The sequence below is a fragment of the Nannobrachium achirus genome, assembly GCF_963921795.1.
Source record: "Nannobrachium achirus genome assembly, chromosome: 3".
Lineage (NCBI taxonomy): Eukaryota > Metazoa > Chordata > Actinopteri > Myctophiformes > Myctophidae > Nannobrachium > Nannobrachium achirus.
Genome location: NC_137812.1, coordinates 76,940,953 through 76,967,914, shown reverse-complemented (window position 1 = coordinate 76,967,914; position 26,962 = coordinate 76,940,953). Strand labels below are relative to the sequence as shown.

The following is a 26,962-nucleotide window of genomic DNA, read 5'->3' as shown; positions in this document are numbered from 1 at the left end:
TGGCATTTACTCTTGTTGTGGGCTTCCCTGACACTGAGCTTAACATTAACAAAGTGTCCAATATGTGTTGTTTTTTCTTTTCCTTATTACTGTGGGAAAGTGCATTCAATGAACCAAGCCACAAAGGTAAACACCAAAAGAACAGTATTGCAGGCCTGCCAGGCCATATTGACCATTTTTGGAGGGGCGCTACACATGAATGCCAGATCCTTACAAGCTGTACCTTGTTGTAAAGGGGACAAATCAACGATAACAATGATATCAAACACAATACCATTTGGCATAATTAAAGGGGAAATATAATGGACCGAATGTTGGCAGATTTTGGGTCGGCGCTACCCACACGTTTGGCTATGGTGCTCATTCCACGAATGCCCCATGCTTACAAGCTGTAGCTTGTTGTAAAGGTGACGAATCAACGATGAAAATTATATAAAAGACAATACAAATTGGTATTATTAAAGGGGAGATGGACCAAATTTAAGTTTCCTTTCTTTTTGTGCTGAGTTTAGTAGTGTGTTGTGCAGGTGACAACACACTACAGTAAGTCACAGTATGTGGTGTAACTGTCTAGTCCTAGTGATGACATCACACTGACGCCTCCTATAGGAACTGTCTAGTCCTAGTGGTGACATCACACTGATGACATCACACTGACTCCTCCTACAGGAACTGGGAGCAGAGAAATCCAAGATGGCTGAACTGGAGTCTCGCCTGAACGCCGAGCTGAGCTCACGAACCCAGGAGAACAGCGATCTACAAGACCGCATGCAGGCTACCTACCAGGAACACCTGGTCCTCAGTCAGACGCTTAATATGAAGGTTAGTTTATTACCAAGACCCTAACCCTAAACCTAAACCTAACCCTAACCCTAACCCTAAACCTAACCCTAAACCTAACCCTAAACCTAACCCTAACCCTAACCTAACCCAGGAGAACACTGATCTACAAGACCGCATGCAGGCTTCTTACCAGGAGCACCTGGTCCTCAGCCAGACGCTTAATATGAAGGTTAGATATTATTAATAGTAACCTACTAAGACCACCTGGTATTATCCAGAGTCTAATATGTATATACTAGTAAGACACCTGAGGGTGGAATGCGACCTCAGGGTGACATGCGACCTCGCCCTAATAGGGCGAGGTCGCGCCAATTCTTGACCATCTGGCCAACCACAGCGTTTCTCTGACGATTCTAGTTGTCATTCTGGGGGGAGTTTGTTCATGTTTTTGTGAGGGTATCAACCCTAGGAGACACGGGGAGAACATGCAAACTCCACACAGAAAGGCCTTATCGCCAACCCCACCTAGGGTGTGAGCGATAGGGCCTAAACATGGAGATGTGGAGAACACTAAATATGGAGATAGTCCAGTCCATCATGTCATATGGGACTACCGTCATAGACAGTAGCCATTGTTAGGCCGGAGTCAATGGCTGTCTGTCTGACTGTCTGTACAGGAAGTGATGTCACATGACATACTTTTTATGCCCATATATGAGTCATTCTGTACCACATCTCCATGTTTAGGCCAAACAGGTTCGCTCCATTTCTCCATGTATAGGTCCAAATGCACAACGTTGTACCGCACATTGTACCTCATCCACCCTTTCTTCTCTCTCCTTTTGGTATCTTTATCCTCCTCCTCCTTTTTTTATTCTTCTCTTTTTTTCACAGCCGCCCCCATATTTACTTTAGAAAATATATATTAAATTCTAAGAACGTTTCGAGTACCAGTTTGATACAAGAGCGAATAAGCGCTACACTTCTGGAATCCTGTGCGTCGACTTAAAGTTGGATCCAGGCCTAATAACTTTATCTATCCGCACGTTGCCACCTCCTTGTTACATTTTCTTTTCTGAGACACATTGTACCTCATCCACCCTTTCTTCTCTCTCCTTTTGGTATCTTTATCCTCCTCCTCCTTTTTTTTCTCTTTTATTCTTCTCTTTTTTTGTATTTCTTAGTCTTGTGTATCCTTCTCTTTTGGCTACTGTCTATGACGGTAGTCCCATATGACATGATGGACTGGACTATCTCCATATATAGTGTTATCCACATTTCGTGTAGCCGTCCCATACAGGAAGTGATGTCACAACTCGCTGACATCACACTGACATCACTCCCGTACAGAAGGAAGGCAGAGGTCATCGCCATGTTGGCTTGTGGCAGACATTTTAGTTTTTCCACAGACATACAAAATGACCGGAAATATCAGAAACACATAAAGAGATGGAACACTCTCAGAACTCTCCCCCCCCCCCCCCCCCTTAGAACACTCTCAGAACACTCTCATTTGTACGCTGACAGAGTTATCCTTGCAAATAAAACATTTGAGAACCACTGGTACTAGTGCACTCCTAATTTGCCATTGTGGTTAAAATCAATCATTTGCCACGAACACGCTCATCCGTGTACGGACATTAGAGTTCTCAAATTCTGCCTGGCGCCCGACCCGAAGATATTATCATTTCCATGCTTTCTGGTTGATGAAGTGTCCCTTGCTGCTGTGTGCATTTCTATTACTAAAGGGTTTACAGCCGTGGTGCTGAGACTCTACAGTAGATACTGGATTTGTATTGCATGAGAGAGAGGGAGAGAGAATGAGAGATGTATGACAACGCCTGGGATTTAACTTAGCATATTTTATGAACAACTGAACACAACTATTACACATCTGTTCTCTCACTCTGCTAGAATTTGAGTCACTGGTGCTGCCTACTGGCCATATTTCTTTTTTTAAATTCTCGCTCTCTCTCTGGCTTTCGGTTTTTCGGGCCTAAATTTTCCCATCCGTTGAGAACTTAACAGACATATTGATGACCCCTGCAAGTTGGGTATTCAACATTCAACTCAACACTTTGTGGAGCACAAGAGATTTGATGTAGAGGTCCTTGTATAGGGCTCTTGGTGCCATATAATAGGATAGTACAGGATATAGGGTTTAAAATGTTTAATTAGTGTTTAACGATGGGTGTGGTCGTGTTAACGATGGGTGTGGTCATGTTAACGATGGGTGTGGTCTTGTGGTGTCAGATCTCCAGTCTCCAGGAGCAGCTAGAGAACGGCCCCAACGCCCAGCTGGCCAGACTGCAGCAAGAGAACTCCATCCTCAGAGACGCTCTGAACCAAGCTACGAGTCAACAAGAGAGCAGGTTAGTTTGTCTGTCTGTCTGTCTGTCTGTCTGTCTGTCTGTCTGTCTGTCTGTCTGTCTGTCTGTCTGTCTGTCTGTCTGTCTGTGTGTCTGAACCAGGCTACTAGTCAACAGGTTAGCAGGTATTCTGTCACTATAATGTCAGCAGAGTTTGGTATATAAGAGCGTTCTTGGTAATGTCTTCATTAACATCCAACAAGGCCAGCAGTGCACACCTCGTGATGCGCTCTGATTGCACACAGGTACAGTAGGCCATGTGTGGCCTGATAGCATACAGGTACAGTAGGCCATGTGTGGCCTGCTTACATACAGGTACAGTAGGCCATGTGTGGCCTGCTAGCATACAGGTACAGTAGGCCATGTGTGGCCTGCTTGAGCGTGAGGCACAAGTTGGCACCTGAACAGAGTGTAGTTCAGGTTATCATTATGTTGAGTAATGTTATCATTATGTTCAGTAAGGACCACCCACTCCTGGTGCTCCAGAACGGATGCAAAAGTGGTGGCGCCCCCAGTGGAGGACCCCCTGCCACTGCAGCTCACATAAAATGCCGTAACTCGGGCTAGGAGCGTCCGGGAGAGCCGGGGCCGGTACCTAATCGTCCGCCAAGGCAACGCGGACACCCCACCCCTCATTTCTCACATGGCCCTCTTCTAGCGCCACCTACAGGCCGATTTTTAAAACACATTTTTGGCCACTGCTCCTACAGTTTTGGCCCTCAAATCACGGAAATCACTACACAGTATGTCTACACTCATGTCATCAACATGGATCCGGATGTTTTTGGAAAAACAAATTTTTGCCCTATTTGTGGAGATAAGTGACCTACGGTCGCTTATCTCCCGATTAGGGAGTCTTACTGGTGTTATCAGTGCGCTGCAGTGGCAGGGGGTCCTCCACTGGGGGCGCCACCACTTTTGCATCCGTTCTGGAGCACCAGGAGTCGGTGGTCCCCGGGAATTCCCCGTGAGCAGCCCCGTTGGGGTGGTCATTTGGTCATTTTTGCACATTTGGTCATTTTTTACATCTGGGGGTCAGGTCCCTGGGGCTTTGGGGGTCCTTGGAGGTTGTAGTTTGGCAGGCAAGGAGTGTGTGTGTAAAATCTGGCATGGATCGGGTCAACGGGTGCGGAGATATAAGCAGGGAAAAAGTGTGACGTGTGACGTGTGAGCATATTTGGTCATTTTTTACATCTGGGGGTCCCCCAGGGACCTGGGCTCCGGGGGTCCTTGGAGGTTGTAGTTTGGCAGTCAAGGAGTGTGTGTGCAAAATTTGGCATGGATGGGGGCAACGGTTGTGGAGATATGAGCAGGGCAAAAGTGTGACGGACTCACTGACTCACTCACTGACTCACTCACAGACAGCCCGTGGAGGTTTTGGTAGTAAATGTGACCTACGGTCGCAATTATGTTCAGTAATGTTATCTGGGTTGGAAGGCTTTCGGTCATTCTTCACTTCATCACAACATAACACACAGAGTTCATTATTATCATGTTGTTGTATTATAATGTTAATATTATCATGATGTTGCAGACAGAATGCAGAGCTGGCTAAGCTCCGTCAGGATGTGGTGCGTCTTGGCAGAGATATTAATATGTATTTCATGTATTAACAGACAGAATGCAGATCTAGCTAAGCTCTGTCAGGACGTGGTGATAATAATATGTATTTCATGTATTAACAGACAGAATGCAGAGCTGGCTAAGCTCCGTCAGGACTGTGTGATATTAATATATTATTATGTATATTATTATTAACAGACAGAATGCAGAGCTGGCTAAGCTCCGTCAGGATGTGGTGATATTAATATGTATTTCATGTATTAACAGACAGAATGCAGAGCTGGCTAAGCTCCGTCAGGACGTGGTGATATTAATATGTATTTCATGTATTAACAGACAGAATGCAGAGCTGGCTAAGCTCCGTCAGGACGTGGTGCGTCTGGGCAGAGAGCTGACAGAAAGGACTGAAACCCTCCAAGCTGACCAGGACCTCAGGAAGACTCTGGAAGCCAAGATGGCCGCCGCAGAACAGCAGCTGGCACACGTCCAGGTCAGAACCATTCATACAGTTATATATGATATAATTATATACACAGAACCATACAGTTATATATGATATAATTATATACACAGAACCATACAGTTATATATGATATAATTATATGAATAGAACTATACAGTTATATATGATATAATTATATACACAGAACCATACATACAGTTATATATGATATAATTATATACACAGAACCATACAGTTATATATGATATAATTATATGAATAGAACTATACAGTTATATATGATATAATTATATACACAGAACCATACATACAGTTATATATGATATAATTATATACACAGAACCATACAGTTATATATGGTATAATTATATACACAGAACCATACAGTTATTATGATATAATTATATACACAGAACCATACAGTTATATATGATATCATTATATACACAGAACCATACAGTTATATATAATATAATTATATACACAGAACTATACAATTATATATGATATAATTATATACACAGAACCATACAGTTATATATAATATAATTATATACACAGAACTATACAGTTATATATGATATAATTATATACACAGAACCATACATACAGTTATATATGATATAATTATATACACAGAAACATACGGTTATATATGATATAATTATATGAACAAGTCCAGGTCAGACCCAACCTCATGTTTTCTGAACCAAAAACGCACGACAAATAATTCCTCTCACTGTCTTTTATTACAACACTAGTTCAAAGTATTAAAAAAAAGAAATAGCGCAAAGTAGCGAGTGATTGAAGACTTTATTAGAGTTTCCATAGGAAAAGGTACAGTTATTTCATGACATTACAGTTCACTGGTACAACTAGTCAACTAAAGCTTTGGTGCTTGTTTCAATTGGGGTCCTTTTTTTACTCATAACTCAAATAACATCATAACTCCTAAATCCATTTCTCGGCTCATATCTCCCCTCCATAAACATACTCTGTTGGGGTAGCAACCACATTGTACTTCAGGGTTTGGTTGTTGTTGAGATTCAGTCACGTTTTAAATCTCATCTCACAAGACTTCTGAATCCTGTTGGATCCAATAGGATTCAGAAGTCAGTAACGCATGCATCTTAGCTCAACAGTGTGTTTATAAACGGCAGATAATTCACCCTTTGTCGGCCTTCTGATTGGTCCCTGACTGACCAACCAGCAGGCTCTATCTGCCTTGTCCTGCCCTGGTTCCGCCTTTTTTATGTTGAATTTGCCAAAACATATTTGTTTGGAGAAATAAAAACATTTAAAAACAGTCACTATACTGCCACTGAGCAGCTCCATTTTACTGAAACCCAAGACACAGCAACCAATGGGTGTGAAGAGGGGCGGGGCAACGGCCGGGACGTGACAAAGGGAAAGGGTGAATTACTGAAAAAACGATAACCTGTGTGATGTGTCCGTCCGTCCATCTAACCGTCTGTCTGTCCGTCTGTCTGTCTGTCTGTCTGTCTGTCTGTCTGTCTGTCTGTCCGTCTCTCCCCAGGCCAGCCAGGCTGACAGTGACCTGGCTCTGAAGCAGAGGGTGGAGGAATTGAACCAGCAGCTCGCTCAGGCCCAAGAGCACCTGGCTAAGAGCCAGCAGGACGCTGCCCTCATCAGTGGTCAGTACACTTTGGTTTAACATCATCATCAGTGGTCAGTACACTTTGGTTTAACATCATCATCAGTGGTCAGTACACTTTGGTTTATCATCATCATCAGTGGTCAGTACACTTTGGTTTAACATCATCATCAGTGGTCAGTACACTTTGGTTTATCATCATCATCAGTGGTCAGTACACTTTGGTTTATCATCATCATCATCAGTGGTCAGTACACTTTGGTTTAACATCATCATCAGTGGTCAGTACACTTTGGTTTATCATCATCATCATCATCATCATCAGTGGTCAGTACACTTTGGTTTAACATCATCATCAGTGGTCAGTACACTTTGGTTTATCATCATCATCAGTGGTCAGTACACTTTGGTTTATCATCATCATCAGTGGTCAGTACACTTTGGTTTATAATCATCAGTGGTCAGTACACTTTGGTTTAACATCATCAGTGGTCAGTACACTTTGGTTTATCATCATCATCAGTGGTCAGTACACTTTGGTTTATCATCATCATCATCATCATCATCATCATCATCATCATCATCATCATCATCAGTGGTCAGTACACTTTGGTTTATCATCATCATCATCAGTGGTCAGTACACTTTGGTTTATCATCATTATCATCAGTGGTCAGTACACTTTGGTTTATCATCATCATCAGTGGTCAGTACACTTTGGTTTAGTTTTAGTTTAGTTCCATCTCTAAGGTAATGGAAAAAATTGTCTATGAACAGGTGGCTAAATATCTTGAAGAGAATAAACTGATCTACGAGTTCCAGTCTGGCTTCAGAGAGTCCCATTCCACAGATACATGCCTCATCTATTTGAATGATTACATCAAACGTGAAATTCACGATGGCAAATATTGCGGCATGGTCATGCTGGACCTCCAGAAGGCATTTGACACCGTCGATCACTCTATTCTGATTGAAAAACTCAAAGCTATTGGTCTTGATAGCACAGCAGTGAGATGGATGCACTCTTACTTGGTGGGGAGGGAACAGATGGTGGAAGTCAACGGAACCCTGTCCCCCCCCCTCCCAGTAAACTGTGGAGTACCTCAAGGGAGTATACTAGGACCACTGTTGTTCTTAATATACGTAAACGACATGTCATCTGCTTGTGACTGCAATCTGTTTCTGTTCGCGGATGACTCGGCTCTCCTAGTCTCAGGCAGAGACATTTTGCAGGTTGAAAAGGCCCTTAACTGTGAACTTAACAAGATCTGCACCTGGCTCAATGACAACAGACTCTCAATTCACCTAGGCAAAACTGAATGTATCCTCTTTGGATCTAGTCAGAAACTTAGCCTAGTTGAGAACTTCACAATTAAAGTAGGTGACACTGTGATAGAAAGAAAAAACCACATCTGCTACCTGGGTTGCATCCTGGAGGCTAACCTATCCAGTGAAAAAATGACCACCAAGGTAATCAATAAAGTCAATCAACGAATTCGCTTCTTGCAAAGAGTTGCCCCACTGATCAATATTAAATCCCGAAAGACACTAGGAGGTGCTCTTATTGGGCCCCTCATTGATTACGGAGTCCTTGTCTGGTATCGCGACGCCCCAGCTGCCTTAAAGCTAAAGCTCCAAACAGCCCAAAACAAACTAATTAGGGTTGTGCTTGGTCTCCCTCCTCTGACCCACCTTACCGAGCATCACCACGAAAGCGTGGGGTGGCTCAAAGTAGCTGACAGAGTACAGCATCTTGCAATGGGCCTGGTGTACAAGATACACTACACCTCCAAGATTCCCATGTACCTGACAAACTACTTCTTAAAGGTCAAGGATGTTCACGATCATAACACCAGAGGCAGCTCCACTAATCATCATCAGCGTAGATTTAACACTAAACAAGGCGCTAACTCGTTCTCCTGCTATACCATCAACATGTGGAACGCCCTTCCACAAGCCCTAAAGGAGAGCAAATCCCTAGCCTCCTTCAAAATTGGTATGAAAAGTCACCTTCAGACAGCAGCTACCCGTGACTTGTAAATAGACTAAGCCCCCATGCTCCCCCCCCCCCCTTTTCTTTGTATTCTGCCTTCTGTATTTGATGTTATGCTTTTGAAACTGATATTATCCTAGATAAAGTACTATGTTCTATCCGTCTGTCTTTCAATGTTATATGAGATACTTAAAGTGTGGTTCCTGTGGAAATAAGCCTCGGCTTTCTAGGATCTCCTTTTAGTTGACCTTGTACCAGTGATTTGTACTGTCATGAAACTGTACTTTTTTCTATTGCAAACTTCTAATAAATTATTCAATCAATCAATCAATATCATCATTATCATCAGTGGTCAGTACACTTTGGTTTATCATCATCATCATCAGTGGTCAGTACACTTTGGTTTATCATCATCATCAGTGGTCAGTACACTTTGGTTTAACATCATCAGTGGTCAGTACACTTTGGTTTATCATCATCAGTGGTCAGTACACTTTGGTTTATCATCATCATCATCATCATCATCATCATCAGTGGTCAGTACACTTTGGTTTAACATCATCATCAGTGGTCAGTACACTTTGGTTTAACATCATCATCAGTGGTCAGTACACTTTGGTTTATCATCATCATCATCAGTGGTCAGTACACTTTGGTTTATCATCATCATCATCATCATCAGTGGTCAGTACACTTTGGTTTATCATCATCATCATCATCATCATCATCAGTGGTCAGTACACTTTGGTTTATCATCATCATCATCATCATCATCATCATCAGTGGTCAGTACACTTTGGTTTATCATCATCATCAGTGGTCAGTACACTTTGGTTTATCATCATCAGTGGTCAGTACACTTTGGTTTATCATCATCATCAGTGGTCAGTACACTTTGGTTTATCATCATCAGTGGTCAGTACACTTTGGTTTAATATCATCAGTGGTCAGTACACTTTGGTTTATCATCATCAGTGGTCAGTACACTTTGGTTTAACATCATCATCAGTGGTCAGTACACTTTGGTTTAACATCATCATCAGTGGTCAGTACACTTTGGTTTAACATCATCATCATCATCATCAGTGGTCAGTTACACTTTGGTTTATCATCATCATCATCATCATCATCATCATCATCATCATCATCAGTGGTCAGTACACTTTGGTTTATCATCATCATCATCATCTTCATCATCAGTGGTCAGTACACTTTGGTTTATCATCATCATCATCATCATCATCATCAGTGGTCAGTACACTTTGGTTTATCATCATCATCAGTGGTCAGTACACTTTGGTTTATCATCATCATCAGTGGTCAGTACACTTTGGTTTATCATCATCAGTGGTCAGTACACTTTGGTTTATCATCATCATCAGTGGTCAGTACACTTTGGTTTAACATCATCAGTGGTCAGTACACTTTGGTTTATCATCATCAGTGGTCAGTACACTTTGGTTTATCATCATCATCAGTGGTCAGTACACTTTGGTTTATCATCATCATCATCATCATCAGTGGTCAGTACACTTTGGTTTATCATCATCATCAGTGGTCAGTACACTTTGGTTTATCATCATCATCATCATCATCAGTGGTCAGTACACTTTGGTTTATCATCATCATCATCATCATCATCATCATCAGTGGTCAGTACACTTTGGTTTATCATCATCATCAGTGGTCAGTACACTTTGGTTTATCATCATCATCATCAGTGGTCAGTACACTTTGGTTTATCATCATTATCATCAGTGGTCAGTACACTTTGGTTTATCATCATCATCAGTGGTCAGTACACTTTGGTTTATCATCATTATCATCAGTGGTCAGTACACTTTGGTTTATCATCATCATCAGTGGTCAGTACACTTTGGTTTAACATCATCATCAGTGGTCAGTACACTTTGGTTTAACATCATCATCAGTGGTCAGCTTAGCGGTGGCGGTGAGCTTGTAGATCTTGATAGATGTGTTTTCCTCCTCAGCGCTGACAGAGACCGTAGCCTCCACCGAGGCGCTGCTGAAGGGTTAGGGTTAGGGTTCAGATGAAGGGTTAGGGTACAGATGAAGGATTAGGGTACAGATGAAGGGTTAGGGTACAGATGAAGGGTTAGGGCTAGGGTACAGATGAAGTGTTAGGGTACAGATTAAGGGTTAGGGTAAAGATGAAGGGTTAGGGTACAGATGAAGGGTTAGGGTACATATGAAGGGTTAGGGCTAGGGTACAGATGAAGGGTTAGGGCTAGGGTACAGATGATGATAGATGTGTTGTCCGTGTGGTTTCAGAGCTGACAGAGACCCAGATGAAGGGTTAGGGTACAGATGAAGGGTTAAGGTACAGATGATGAAGGGTTAGGGTACAGATGATGAAGGGTTAGGGTACAGATGATGAAGGGTTAGGGTACAGATGATGAAGGGTTGGGGTACAGATGATGAAGGGTTAGGGTACAGATGATGAAGGGTTAGGGTACAGATGAAGGGTTAGGGTACAGATGATGAAGGGTTAGAGTACAGATGATGAAGGGTTAGGGTACAGATGATGAAGGGTTAGGGTACAAATAATATTATATTATTAAAGGGCCTACACCATGCTTTTAAAACTATCTTTTTTGTATAAATATATGCTCAAAATTGAGTCTTAGACAGGTTTTAACCCTCAAAAAACACTCTGACCATTCTTTTTGTTTGTTCTAGCTCTACTATAATGAGGCTCTCCAGATGCAATACCAAAACGGCCTCTGTTTGCTCAGGGGCGCATCTAGTGGGGTTTTTCCAGAAAAAAAATAAGTTTTTTGAAAAAAAAAAAGGTTTTTGGAAAAAAAAAGTTTTTTGAAAAAAAAGTTTAAAAAAAAAAATTTTTTTTTGAAAAAAAAAAGGTTTTTTGAAAAAAAAAGTTATTTTTTTTTTGAAGTTTTGAAAAAAAAAAATGATTTTTTTTTTTATTTTTTTTTGACTGCATTGCATTTTTTTGGAAAAAAAAAGTTTTGAAAAAAAAGAATTTGAAAAAAAAAAATTTTTTGAATTTTTTTTTTTTGACTCTGAACTTTGACTCAAAACCAGAGAAAGACACAAAGGTCAGAAATAGGACTTTGTGAGGATAGAAGGTGCCAGTGGGACCCCAAAAAAAGGTTTTAAAATAGAAAAAGTGAAAATTCATGGTGTAGGTCCTTTAACAGACAGAATGCTCTCCTCACGGTCTCTCCTCAGCGCTAACAGAGACCGTAGCCTCCACCGAGGCCCTGCTGAAGGGTTAGGGTTAGAGTACAGATGATGATAGATGTGTTGTCCTTGTGGTTTCAGAGCTGACAGAGACCGTAGCCCCCACCGAGGCGCTGCTGAAGGAGCGCTGCTCTGAACTGCAGGCCCTCAAGGAGCTGCTGGAGACCCAGGCACAGGAGGCGGCACCAGAGGTCGTACCGGAGGTCGTACCGGAGGTCGTACCAGAAGTTGAACCCCAGGTACAATTTACAAACTACAGTAGAAAACACTACAACCCTACAGTAGTTCCACCTAGCCTGGTGTAGCCACACTCATACCTGTCTGTACTTCTATATGGAAGTCTTTTTATATGAGTCTGCTACTAGCCACACTCATCACTGTGTGGATATGAGTCTGTACTTCTATATGGAAGTCTTTTAGATATGAGGCTGCTACTTCTATATGGAAGTCTTTTAGATATGAGTCTGTACATCTATATGTCTTTTTTTCCAAGAGGCCATAAAAAAAGCCTGAGGACACAATTGGTTAGAGCAGACTAGGGCATTAACGAAAAAGTCGACAAGTCGACTCCATTGTCGACTTCATTACACAAGTCGACTCCCACCAGAGAAAGTTGAAAGTCGAAGTTGAAAAAAAGAAGAAAAAAAAAAACATTCTATTGTGAAAATACCAGATCTACATGCTCACAACACCCCGCGTTGTGAGCATGTAGATCTGCTATTTTCACAATTTCTCTAATATTGGACAATTTTGACAATGTTTAATTTGTCATTTTAGAGGTATTAAAAAGTCCTTAAATTGTCACTTTAGAAATGTTTAGATACCTTCTATACACTTAAACTTTATGTTGGTTTGTTCACTGTTGAGAGAGAAAACAATGTTGCACATTAAGTTAATCATCTGGGGAGGGGGGGGGGGGGGGTGTGATGTGATGACGTCATCAAACCTTAAAGTTGACTTTTTACTGAGTCGAGTCGACTTGCAAAAAGTCGTTAATGCCCTAGAGCAGACCGATACTGGCCCTGATTGGTCACCCAAAACTTCTGGGTGAGGAAATGGATTCACATTGAGCGGGGCCAGACCCAAATTCACCAAGGGCATTTCGTTTTTGCATCAGCAGATTAGTCTGATTCCAGGCTAAGGTACAACCACTACAGTAGGTACAGTAGATACAGTAGGTACAACTACTACAGTAGAATGTAAGCAGTAGAATGTAAGGTACTACAGTACTACTGTAAGGTTCTACTACTACAGTAGAATGTAAGGTACTACAGTACTACTGTAAGGTTCTACTACTACAGTAGAATGTAAGCAGTAGAATGTAAGGTACTACAGTACTACTGTAAGGTTCTACTACTACAGTAGAATGTAAGCAGTAGAATGTAAGGTACTACAGTACTACTGTAAGGTTCTACTACTACAGTAGAATGTAAGGTACTACAGTACTACTGTAAGGTTCTACTACTACAGTAGAATGTAAGCAGTAGAATGTAAGGTACTACAGTACTACTGTAAGGTTCTACTACTACAGTAGAATGTAAGCAGTAGAATGTAAGGTACTACAGTACTACTGTAAGGTTCTACTACTACAGTAGAATGTAAGCAGTAGAATGTAAGGTACTACAGTACTACTGTAAGGTTCTACTACTACAGTAGAATGTAAGGTACTACAGTACTACTGTAAGGTTCTACTACTACAGTAGAATGTAAGCAGTAGAATGTAAGGTACTACAGTACTACTGTAAGGTTCTACTACTACAGTAGAATGTAAGCAGTAGAATGTAAGGTACTACAGTACTACTGTAAGGTTCTACTACTACAGTAGAATGTAAGGTACTACAGTACTACTGTAAGGTTCTACTACTACAGTAGAATGTAAGGTACTACAGTACTACTGTAAGGTTCTACTACTACAGTAGAATGTAAGGTACTACAGTACTACTGTAAGGTTCTACTACTACAGTAGAATGTAAGCAGTAGAATGTAAGGTACTACAGTACTACTGTAAGGTTCTACTACTACAGTAGAATGTAAGCAGTAGAATGTAAGGTACTACAGTACTACTGTAAGGTTCTACTACTACAGTAGAATGTAAGGTACTACAGTACTACTGTAAGGTTCTACTACTACAGTAGAATGTAAGCAGTAGAATGTAAGGTACTACAGTACTACTGTAAGGTTCTACTACTACAGTAGAATGTAAGCAGTAGAATGTAAGGTACTACAGTACTACTGTAAGGTTCTACTACTACAGTAGAATGTAAGGTACTACAGTACTACTGTAAGGTTCTACTACTACAGTAGAATGTAAGGTACTACAGTACTACTGTAAGGTTCTACTACTACAGTAGAATGTAAGGTACTACAGTACTACTGTAAGGTTCTACTACTACAGTAGAATGTAAGCAGTAGAATGTAAGGTACTACAGTACTACTGTAAGGTTCTACTACTACAGTAGAATGTAAGGTACTACAGTACTACTGTAAGGTTCTACTACTACAGTAGAATGTAAGGTACTACAGTACTACTGTAAGGTTCTACTACTACAGTAGAATGTTCTGTAGGAACTCCGTAAAAAAGTGAAAGTGAACTCTTGGACACGCAGGAATGAACCTTTCAGAAATAAATCAGTCATCTTGGATGTCTTGTCAACAAACAGGTGGAGCAGGTGGAGCAGGTGGAGCAGTCGTCTGAGCTGGAAGAGCTGAAGAACTGGTAGGATTGTTTTCTTTGATCTTTAAGAGAATTCACCTCAAATCATTTGCAGACTGTTGTTTCAGTAATATTGATGTTATCTTCATCTTTAAGAGAATTCACCTCAAATCATTTGCAGACTGTTGTTTCAGTAATATTGATGTTATCTTCATCTTTAAGAGAATTCACCTCAAATCATTTGCAGACTGTTGTTTCAGTAATATTGATGTTATCTTCATCTTTAAGAGAATTCACCTCAAATCATTTGCAGACTGTTGTTTCACTAATATTGACAGCAGGAGACAGGTCACTTTTCATTCTGTGCCTTTGATTCTAGTTTAGAGGAAGCCTTTATGACCAAAGTAGTCATTAAATACCAGCCACTCCTCAGAGCTGGGCTGCAATCTACTGGTGTTCATCTTTGTACTGTACATACAGTAGGGCATTAACGAAAAAGTCATTGTGAGGCGTTGTGAGCATGTAGATCTGCTATTTTCACAATTTCTGCCTCTATATATTTGACAATTTTGACAATGTTTAATTTGCCATTTTAGAGGTATTAAAAAGTCCTTAAATTGTCACTTTAGAAATGTGCAGATACCCTCTATACACTTAAACTGTATGTTGGTTTGTTTACTGTTGAGTGAGAAAACAATGTTTCACATTAAGTTAATTATCTGTTAATCATAATTGGGGGGGGGGGGGGGGGGCGTGTGTGATGTGATGACGTCACGTCATCAAACGATAAATTCGACTTTAACTCAACTTTTTACTGAGTCGAGTCGACTTGCAAAAATCACAAGTCATTAATGCCCTAACATACAGTAGGTTGGTTGTTAGAGTCTATAGGACATGTACTGTACATACAGTAGGTTGGTTGTAAGAGTCTATAGGACATGTACTGTACAACCAGTAGGTTGGTTGTAAGAGGCTTCCAACAACCTGGGATGCCAAAAAAAGCAGCTTAACAGTGCAATCAATCTCTTCATCTTCTTCTTATTATTAGTATTATTATAGACGTTGCTACTTGTACCCTTGAAGGGTGTGTGGGTAGTGGATATTTGTCCAGGACTTGCTGACTGGGTGTGTGTGTGTGTGTGTGTGTGTGTGTGTGTGTGTGTGTGTGTGTGTGTGTGTGTGTGTGTGTGTGTGTGTGTGTGTGTGTGTGTGTGTGTGTGTGTGTGTGTGTGTGTGTGTGTGTGTGTGTGTGTGTGTGTGTGTGCGTGCGTGTGCAGTCTGCAGGTGAAGGACATTCAGATGAGTGTTCTACAGGAGGAGCTGAAACAGCTGAGATGTGAACTGGAGCTGAGCAGATCTACCAGGTTGGTTTACTAGCACTGTTACTGGATTGATTGATTGATTAGTTAATTGATTGATTGATTGATTGATTGGTTGAAGACTTAATTGTCAGTTTGCAGAGGAAAAGGTACAGTTTCATAACCGTACAGTTCACTGGCAGACCTGCCAACCCGTACGCATTTTGCGTATTTAGCACGCATTTTAAGGCTCTGTACGCAGGTACGCTTTATCCAATGATCTCTACGCAATTTCGTGTCATGGGTGCGGTAAAACAATTAACCCAAAAAAAAGAGAGAGAGAAAAAAAACTTGCTGAGCGCTGGTGAGAGAATGCCTGCCCGCCCGCTCGCCCCTCCCCTCCCTGCTACAATCTCCTCAAATTGGATGCAGCTGCGACCTATGGCTGCGACAGCTGATCAGCTGGAACACTGAACACCATGGGAGAAGACTTATCCACCGTCCGTCAAGCAAGTTCGCCCGTGTGTTGTTCGCTGCGTGACTCCGGTCGTAGAAGCTTACATTGGGGATAAATAGCAGTGGTGTGATATGGATTTTAGAAGTGTGGGTCCTCTAAATTCATGACATGCGAGAACGCTGTTTTTATTGTCAAGAGTGTTTAGTGTATGCATATGAGGCGCGCGTGCGTGCAGCAAAATAAGCGTGGGCTCGCCGAGCCCACGGCATCTTACCCCTGGCTGTAAATAAGGCTTTAGAATCCAAAATGATGAAAACAAATGGGGGCGTATATATATTTTGATGTGTTTCGAGCGGCCAACTCTGTTCCATAGTGTCAGAAGGAGAACTCCTTACGCTATGGACTAGAGCTGAGCGAGCAACTGAACTGCCTTGCAGCCTGAGAACATTATTTGGTAAAAAAGAAAGGGTCTTCATTGACACCTTGTGGGGGAAAGTGGTATAAGCGGTCTGTTCCTAATAAGCGATATTCTATTGAATACCCCTTAATTTCATGTGCACTTAAAGGAGCTATGGTCAACTTTCTTGAAAAACGGACCCTAAAATAAAAGTTTTGAAAATGTTTTATAAAAAGATTAAGCTTCATATGTGTTTCTATCAAAATTGAAGTGTAAAATAATCATTTAATTTGGCCATTGTCAGACTGACTTTGTTTGAATCCCTTATCAATCCATATAAAATAGGAGAGGGATATAAACAAAGTCAGTCTGACAATGGCCAAAATGATTATTCTATCATTATTTTATAGAAACCTACATGAGTTGAATACTTTCAACTTCATGCAAATAGTGCACAGAAATGTGTTTTTTTTTTAAGTCACTGGTGATCGACTGTTGTGCTAGTCTATAACTAACTCTGACCAAGTGCAGTTAGGGTATTACCTGGTAAATACTTTTTCTCCGGACCAATGTTATTTTTATTTAAAAGGTAACTGCTTGCCTCCATTTAATGTAAGTCAAGACATGCAATGTGCTACATTTCTGGTGTGAGATTTCTTAAATCTAACTCTAAGGTCCCACCCATAAAGGTGAAAAAAAATAAAATAATGCGCTGTGCGGGGAAAACCTCAAAATTTGCGGCGCGGGTCCTGCGGGCGCTGCGGGTCCTGCGGGCGAGCGCCCGCGCATGTGTAGTACTCAAAAAAATTTCCCAAGGTTGGCAGGTCTGCACTGGTACAAGGTCTACTAAAAGGATACACCCTAAAAGCCTATGGCTTGTTTCAATAAAGGTCCCTTCTATGTTCCCCACTTACCCCCACAAAAAAAGGTTTTATGTTCCCCTCTCAACTTAAAAAAGGTTCTATGTTCCCCACTCAACTTAAAAAAGGTTCTATGTTCCCCACTCAACTTAAAAAAGGTTCTATGTTCCCCACTCAACTTAAAAAGGGTTCTATGTTCCCCACTTACCCCCACAAAAAAAGGTTCTATATTCCCCACTCAACTTAAAAAAGGTTATATGTTCCCCACTCAACTTAAAAAAGGGTCTATGTTCCCCACACATCCAAAAATGCAGGAAACATTCATTTCTAATGATGAATATCAACTCAAAACACACAATAATGGGGGTAAATTATGAATACTAGTGGGACATCTGGACACCATACTTGTTATGACTGGACAGATAGTCATAGTCATGATGCCTGGACATCTGGGCAATAGGGACACGTGGGCATCTGGACGAGTGGGCACTTAGGGGTGGAGACATCTGGGCAATAGGGACATGTGGGCATCTGGACGAGTAGGCACTTAAGGGTGGAGACATCTGGGCAATAGGGACATGTGGGCATTTGGACAAGTAGGCACTTAAGGGTGGAGACATCTGGGCAACTGGGCACCTAAATTAGGATTGCCCACATGTTCTTAGTGCCCACTGCCCAGATGTCCCACCATTTCCTGCATTTGAGTTGGGAACATGTACTTTACTTTTTTTTTTTTTTTTGTGGGGAACATAGAAGCTTTTTTGTGGGGAGGGTGGGTGGGGAACATAGAAGCTTTTTGGGGGGGAAGTGGGGAACATAGAACCTGGGGAACATAGAACCATGGGGAACATAGGACCTGGGGAACATAGGACCTGGGGAACATAGAACCATGGGGAACATAGGACCTGGGGAACATAGGACCTGGGGAACATAGAACCTGGGGAACATAGAACCTGGGGAACATAGGACCTGGGGAACATAGAACCTGGGGAACATAGAACCTGGGGAACATAGGGTGGACCCCAATGTGGTAACAGGCTTGTTTACTGTTTACTGTTACCAGTGTCCAGTAGCAGCCTCCTCTAAGTGGCTTTTCAGTGCCGTTTTAAAGGAAGGTATGGATTTCCCCTCCTTTAAGGCCTTGGGCAGGGACTTCCACATTACTGTAGGCCTACACATCCACATCCAGAGTGAGCTAGCAGGGACTGAACTGGCAGAACATGTTGGTAGAAATATGTAAACTATGTGTGAACTGTTTCCACAGTGTAAACTATGTGTGAACTGTCTCCACAGTGTTGAGGAGGCAGAAGATGGAACAACAGCACCCCCTGTTGAGGAACAACAGCAACAACAGACAGGCGTCCCTGTAAGATTGACCTCACATCACTTCAACCATCATTTTACTATAAAAATAAAAATAAATAGCAGATATACGAGCTTGTGGATCTGCTATTTTTGAAACATTGGGAATGTTTTGCTAAGCTTTGAATATATCTCTTTTAAAGCCATTTGTAAGTAAATATTTTCTTCTGGTAATCCCTGATAAATAATATATTGAGATGAGGGTACATGTCATTCTAGGGTCCTTGACATGAAAAGGTTTGAGAAGCACTGACATAGAAACATACGTTTTTCAAAAACCTTAGAAGACTCGTTACAAACATATTCAAAGACTTGCACAATGCACATATGTTCACGATCTTTCTAAAATAGCACTACTTTAACTGTTATTTTATGCTTTAACTATTACAAAATAGCAGATCTACAAGCTCACAGCGCACTGTGAGCTTGTAGATCTATATTTCTTAGTACTAGCTGTACCTTTCGGTAGCTCCAGATGACCCCTGTGCTCTAGACCCATTGCTGACGTGTGTGTCTAGCATAAAATGCTGGATGAGTGAGAACTTTCTCAAGCTAAATGAGGACAAGACAGAAGTTCTCAAAATTGGTTCTACTGCGCAGAGAGAATCAATAATAAGTAGACTTGGTAACCTGGCTAAGGAAAGTAACACCTCTGTAAAGAACCTGGGGGTGATCATTGATGCTGAATTGTGAATTAGAGCTTATCTGTCGCTGGACGATGCAAAAACGCTGATCCACGCTTTTGTTTTCTCTCGGCTTGATTACTGCAACGCACTTCTCTCTGGTCTGCCAAAGATAACTACTGACAGACTACAACTTGTTCAAAATGCTGCAGCCAGAGTTTTAACTAAAACTAAGATAAGAGAACATATTACTCCAGTCTTAGCGTCGCTACACGTTTTTAGGATTGATTTTAAAATTAATTTACTTGTTTATAAAGCTCTAAATGGTCTGGCACCTTCGTACCTCTATGACTGCCTGCATAGATACGTTCCAAACCGCCCACTCAGGTCCTCTAGTGCAGACCTACTCGAGGCGCCAACAATGACATGTAAAAAACATGGTGAAGCAGCTTTCTGCTTCTACGGACCGACAGCTTGGAATAAACTCCCACTACACCTAAGAGAGGCAGCCTCTGTGGATAGCTTTAAAGCACAGCTCAAGACATATTTCTTTACTCTTGCTTAATAATGCGGGTCGTAACTCCATCCAACCATCAAACCTGTGGTTTTTGTACTTTTGTAAAACAATTAGTAAATTATGGCAACATGGACACCATACAGTAGACATATTCCAATTGTTTCTCAACCACTGGTCCTGGGGACCTTTGGTGAGCCCCTGAGAAGGGCCAAGTGTGCCCCATGAAACTGCTTGAAAGCCAGTATTGCATTTATCATTTTAAAAATGATTTAAACTAGTGAAAACAGCCGATCTACAAGCACACAACACCTCGCGGTGCGAGGCGTTATGTGTTTGTAGATCTGCTGTTTTCGTTACTGTTGTGCGACAGCCTTGTATGATGAAGCAGGGCTTTACTTTGCGAAGAAACTTACAAATCTGAAACTTGGAGATACGAGGTTTCTTCCTGACAGTGACGATATTTACACCCCCGTTTTATGTTGGTGGTTTATTCTTGGGACGTGAAAAGTGTGCCCATGCAGAAAAAAGGTTGAGAAACCCTGGACTATCAGATCTGACCAACCTGTTTTGTGATCATGCTTTTGTGTTGCAGACTCCAACCACGGCTGAACTGGAGCTTCTACAGAGCAGGTAGGCGGGTGTAAAACACTGATTGTAGCGCTTGATTTGAGGTGTTTTTAATGAAAGAAATCTCTATTGGAGTGGAACTAATCGATTAGTCTGACCCACTCAAGCAAGCAATGTCAAGAATTTTGGAGTGCAACAGTGTTGCCCAAAAAGAGCAGATCTACAATCTTTTGTGAGATATGCTATTTTAATGCCATGGCACCATGCTATGTTTGATACTGCTTTTTAAATAAAGGAATGGAAAATCTATTTCATTGAAATGTTATTAATCAGTGGGATAATGTTCTTAGATTCATCTGGCATGGTAAATAAAAACAGAGTCAGCTTTAATGAAGTCATAGAGATTAAAGGTGTTTAATGAAGACTTTACAACTCATAGAGATTAAAGGTGTTTAATGAAGACTTTACAACTCATTGAGATTAAAGGTGTTTGGCTGCACCGCGTCTCAAACACTAAGACTGTTTGGATCAAAGTTGATCAACATGTCTAACCAATGGTACCATGTCTAACCAATGGTACCATGTCTAACCAATGGTACCATGTCTAACCAATGGTACCATGTCTAACCAATGAGACCATGTCTTACTAAGAGTACCATGCCAGATATTGAAGTGTCATTGATTAAGGATCCCCCAATTGAGGCGATACTAGGCAATAATGATTTGCCCAAATTCATTAAAAGGGACAACTGATAGATTTCCAGACGCTGAAAGATTTTTTTTTGATTTAGAACAAGACTTCTATAGATGTCTGCAACCATGCCATTATTTGGATCAAACTAGTAAAAACAATACCCATTTAAATTGGAGGATCCTGTGTTGAAAGAAGTCATAGCCTATTCATTCATCAGAATTAAATAGAGGCATTATTTCAGACTGTCTAAGAGCTTTAAGACAAATAAACCTAATTAAATTGAACATGTGGAAAAATAAGTGGGAAAACAAAGGTAATTCCTTCAAGTTCAAATGAGGAATGGCACATTTGTATTGATTCACAGCAGCAACTCTCTGTAATGGAGGGGACTTGGATTGTTAATGTCTAATTAGGTGTTTTATTACTCCAAAGCAGAACGCACATTCTGCGGGAGAAGACGCAAAATGCTGGGGACTGTGTGGTAGTCAGAATACTAACCACTGGCATTTACTCTGGGACTGCTCGGTAATGAGATTACATCTATAGACAGAAATACAGTGGTGGACAGAGTAGTAGTAAATGTACTTAGTTACTGTACTGTCCACTACTGAGAAATACACAAGACACTGGTATATATTGTATATTCACTGTCAGTGGTGTCAGTTCAGAAAAAGCTAAGGTATGGCAACATGACTGGTGTCTTGTTGCTAAGGTATGGCAACATGACTGGTGTCTTGCACGCGCGCCTTCGAGCGCATGCAAGACACCAGTCATGTTGCCATACCTTAGCAACAGCCATGATACATTTATTTTAAGAAGTATATTTTATTTTTTCTTCTGTTTCTCTGGTTTCTTGGGCTGGATATGGCAGCCTGGAACGGTTGTTCAAGTGCAGCTGAACTTGGCATGTTAGTAAACGTGCCACAATTAACAATAATGCATTGCACCTGTGCAGCTGACCTGTGGAACCTGGGAATATACCATTCTGTCAAGATGGGGAGAATAAAAGTGTGGCGAATATAATTATAATACCTTGTTAAAGTGACCATTTTGTAACATTTTGCATTTGTAGTTATTTTTAAGACAGTAGCAGATGGATATCGAGGTGTTCTATAAGACAATAGCAGATGGATATTGAGGTGTTCTATAAGACAGTAGCAGATGGATATGGAGGTGTTCTATAAGACAGTAGCAGATGGATATGGAGGTGTTCTATAAGACAGTAGCAGATGGATATGGAGGTGTTCTATAAGACAGTAGCAGATGGATATCGAGGTGTTCTATAAGACAATAGCAGATGGATATTGAGGTGTTCTATAAGACAGTAGCAGATGGATATGGAGGTGTTCTATAAGACAGTAGCAGATGGATATGTAGGTGTTCTATAAGACAGTAGCAGATGGATATGGAGGTGTTCTATAAGACAGTAGCAGATGGATATGGAGGTGTTCTATAAGACAGTAGCAGATGGATATGGAGGTGTTCTATAAGACAGTAGCAGATGGATATTGAGGTGTTCTATAAGACAGTAGCAGATGGATATTGAGGTGTTCTATAAGACAGTAGCAGATGGATATGGAGGTGTTCTATAAGACAGTAGCAGATGGATATGTAGGTGTTCTATAAGACAGTAGCAGATGGATATCAAGGTGTTCTATAAGACAGTAGCAGATGGATATTGAGGTGTTCTATAAGACAGTAGCAGATGGATATTGAGAGGGTTGTGCTTGTTGTTTGCTCCAGTGTGCAGGAGAAGGATCTTCTCATCTCCTCCCTCACAGAGCAGCTGGAGGCTCTGAAGACACAGCTGGACACAGCTGGAGAAGAAGCCCCCTCACAGCTGGACGCAGCTGGAGAAGAAGCCCCCTCACAGCTGGACGCTGCAGAGGGACAGACTGTGTCGGAGGGACAGGTAACAGAGACACACAGACTGACTTAAGCCCTTTGCACACAGGACAGTTGCGTTTTTTTTTCGTTTGCTGCATGAATAAAACACATTGGATTTGGTGTGCAATGCTGTGCAGAATCGGCGCTGCGGATCCCAAAAGGAGTCATAAAAGGAGTGATGAGTTTTTTACCGCATGCGACAAGACGCACAAATCGAACTGGGTTCAATCGAGAAAAAAACGCACGGCCGCAGCCACTCATCGCACGCTAATTCGGATCCGGTGTGCATGAGGTCGTAGAGAATCATTGTTTTCTTTTAAAAAAATGTAATTGTCCGTTTTATCCATGCGGATAAGCGCGCCTGTGTGCAAAGGGCTTACGAGTTGACCAGAGTTAAGCCCATTTTCACTACAGGGCCGAACACGACTAGAGTTGGACTGATTATTCCTATCTCACACTTCTTGTAATTCACTCTGGTTAAGAGCTTCTGCTAAAGGCCTACAGTGTAAAATGTAGAGTGTTGTCTGTGCAGGAGGAGACAGACACATTGTAAAGTGAAGGTGGGATGGTGACATTGTAAAATGTTGTCTGTTCAGAAGGAGACAGAGGCAGACAGACAGACAGACAGACAGACAGACAGACAGACAGACAGACAGACAGACAGACAGACAGACAGACAGACAGACAGACATACAGACAGACAGACAGTAAAGTGTAAAATGTTGTCTGTGCAGGAGGAGACAGAGGCAGACAGACAGACAGACAGACAGACAGACAGACAGACAGACAGACAGACAGACAGACAGACAGACAGACAGTAAAGTAAAGTATAAAGTGTTGTCTGTGCAGGAGGCAGAGCAGACAGAGGCAGACAGACAGGTGTCTGCCCTGCAAGAGGAGCTGAAGGAGAGAGACAGACAGGTTTCTGCTCTGGAGGAGGAGGTGAGACAGCTGAAGGAGGAGGAGCAGAGGCAGAGCAAGAACAGTGTACGTTTACTTTATTCATTCTACAGTCTTGCATTAGCCTAACAGAACATTCTTCTGACACTAACCCTAACAGAACAGTGTAAGTTTATTCATTCTACAGTCTAACATTAGCCTAACAGAACATTCTTCTGACACTAACCCTAACAAAACAGTGTAAGTTTATTAAGTGTGCCTGCCATGCAACGCAATGGCAAACACTTATTGTAATCCGCCATACTTAATGATCACGCCACAAATTTGGAGCCGTAATAACTGCCGCACAATTTACGCCACCGCCGCAATATATACATCAAAACGTGCGGCTCGGCCGGGAATGGTGTGCTATTACTTTTCTTTCCGATCCGCGTTACCATTGGACGTAATTCGCAAAAAACGACGCCCAAAAACCCCATTGACTTAGAATGGGGGACTCCGAAAAAAACCCAGAAACTTTGGCGCCACATAACTCTGCCATACTTTTGCCTAGCAACGTGATTTAAACTTTAAAATGCACACACAACTTGGTCTTTTTCCGACCAATAGGGATGAGCTGTAATTGATTAAGCCCCGCCCCCTCTATAACAGGAAGTGCCCTTCACCAAACAGGAAGTGCCTCTATAACTCATGAACCGTTTGTCGTACAGACTCGCGGCTGGTGTCATACCTTTTCTTTTTTTCTCAAAATCTTTTTTTTTTCCTCAAATTTTTTTTTTCTCAAATTTTTTTTTCTCAAATTTTTTTTTCTCAAATTTTTTTTCTCAAATTTTTTTTTTTCTCAAAAATTTTTTTTCTCAAAATTTTTTTTTCTCAATTTTTTTTTCTCAAAAATTTATTTTTCTCAAAAAATTTTTTTCTCAATTGTTTTTTCTCAAAAAAAATTTTTCTCAATTTTTTTTTCTCAAATTTTTTTTTCTCAAAATTTTTTTTCTCAAAATTTTTTTTTCTCAAAACATTTTTTTCTCAAAATTTCTTTTTCTCAATTTTTTTTTCTCAATTTTTTTTCTCAAAAATTTTTTTTTCTCAATTTTTTTTTCTCAATTTTTTTTCTCAAAAAATTTTTTTTCTCAAATTTTTTTTTCTCAATTTTTTTTTCTCAAAAATGTTTTTTTCTCAAATTTTTTTTTCTCAAAATTTTTTTTTCTCAATTTTTTTTTCTCAAATTTTTTTTTCTCAAAATGTTTTTTTCTTAATTGGGGCCTATTTCGCCAAACAGGAAGTGCCCCTCACCAAACAGGAAGTGACCCTTGATCTCGTGAACCGTTTGTCATACAGACACGCGGGTTGCGTCAAATGAAATAACGCTAATGCTAACACCAACCGCTACACAAGGTTGCACAGACTTAGCGAGCTGCAGGCACACTTAAAATTTCTTAGAAATTTTCTCTTCTAGTTCATTCTACTGTCTAACACTGGCCTTAAAGGACCTACACCATGAATTTTCACTTTTTCTATTTTAAAACCTTTTTTTGGGGTCCCACTGGCACCTTCTATCCTCACAAAGTCCTATTTCTGACCATTGTGTCTTTCTCTGGTTTTGGGAAGACAGAGATGAAAAGCTTTCCACGGGTTCTCAGAACAGTGCTGTTCTGAGAGTTGATCCGTGTGACGTCACACGGATTCCCGTTTTTTATTTTATTTTTTTTTCAAAAAACTTTTTTTTCAAAAACTTTTTTTTCAAAAAACTTTTTTCAAAAACTTTTTTTTCAAAAAACTTTTTTTTTCAAAAAACTTTTTTTTTTTTCAAAAAACTTTTTTTTCAAAAAACTTTTTTTTCAAAACTTTTTTTTTTTTTTCAAAAAACTTTTTTTAAATACAATGCAGGTGGGGTTGATTGTCTAATGTAGATTAACTTTCTGTAATGTCTGGTCTAGCAACGGTCGCCCTGTGTCATTTGACAGTAGACCTATAACATACAACATAGGCCTACAGTAGGCTATAATCAGAGCTGCAACATTATCCTATTTTTGTATTGGCCCAATATTAACATTATTTGTTGTCAACGTGGGGTCCGGGGAGGAGTGAAGAGGAGGGGAGGGGGGAGGGGTGGAAAAACCCCACTAGATGCGCCCCTGAGCAAACAGAGGCCGTTTTGGTATTGCAGCTGGAGAGCCTCATTATAGTAGAGCTAGAACAAACAAAAAGAATGTTCAGAGTGTTTGTTGAGGGTTAAAACCTGTCTAAGACTCAATTTTGAGCATATATTTATACAAAAAATATAGTTTTAAAAGCATGGTGTAGGCCCTTTAACAGAACATTCTTCTGACACTAACCATAACAGAACAGTGTAAGTTTACTTTATTCATTCTACTGTCTAACATTAGCCTAACAGAACATTCTTCTGACACTAACCCTAACAGAACAGTGTAAGTTTATTCATTCTACTGCCTAACATTAGCCTAACATTAGCCTAACAGAACAGTGTACGTTTATTCATTCTACAGTCTAACATTAGCCTAACAGAACATTCTTCTGACACTAACCCTAACAGAACATTGTTAGTTTATTAGTCCCCCCAGGAATCCGCGATTCCGCGATCACGGAAATTTTCGCGGAAATCGAAGCCCTCCGCGGATATCAGAGCCTCCCGCGGATATCATAGCAGTCCGCAGAATAGCACAAACGAGGTGCAGAATATTACATTTTACATGTAGTTTTCTTCCCGGCCGCTAG

The 26,962-nt window shown here is 40.9% G+C and overlaps 1 protein-coding gene across 7 annotated transcripts in view; it reads left to right on the top strand.

Moving 5' to 3' along the window:
* The window catches only part of rrbp1b (ribosome binding protein 1b), a 105,892-nt gene that overhangs the window by 25,111 nt on the left and 53,819 nt on the right, over window positions 1-26,962 (top strand). For all 7 annotated transcript variants that reach the window (XM_080721966.1, XM_080721969.1, XM_080721971.1 and 4 more), the window contains exons 8-18: window positions 670-822; window positions 3,037-3,155; window positions 5,052-5,205; window positions 6,716-6,833; window positions 12,093-12,250; window positions 14,672-14,727; window positions 15,942-16,028; window positions 18,970-19,042; window positions 20,771-20,808; window positions 23,183-23,351; window positions 24,176-24,313. In XM_080721966.1, the coding sequence (XP_080578092.1) occupies window positions 670-822; window positions 3,037-3,155; window positions 5,052-5,205; window positions 6,716-6,833; window positions 12,093-12,250; window positions 14,672-14,727; window positions 15,942-16,028; window positions 18,970-19,042; window positions 20,771-20,808; window positions 23,183-23,351; window positions 24,176-24,313 (1,263 nt within the window). The remainder of the gene's footprint in view (window positions 1-669; window positions 823-3,036; window positions 3,156-5,051; window positions 5,206-6,715; window positions 6,834-12,092; window positions 12,251-14,671; window positions 14,728-15,941; window positions 16,029-18,969; window positions 19,043-20,770; window positions 20,809-23,182; window positions 23,352-24,175; window positions 24,314-26,962) is intronic.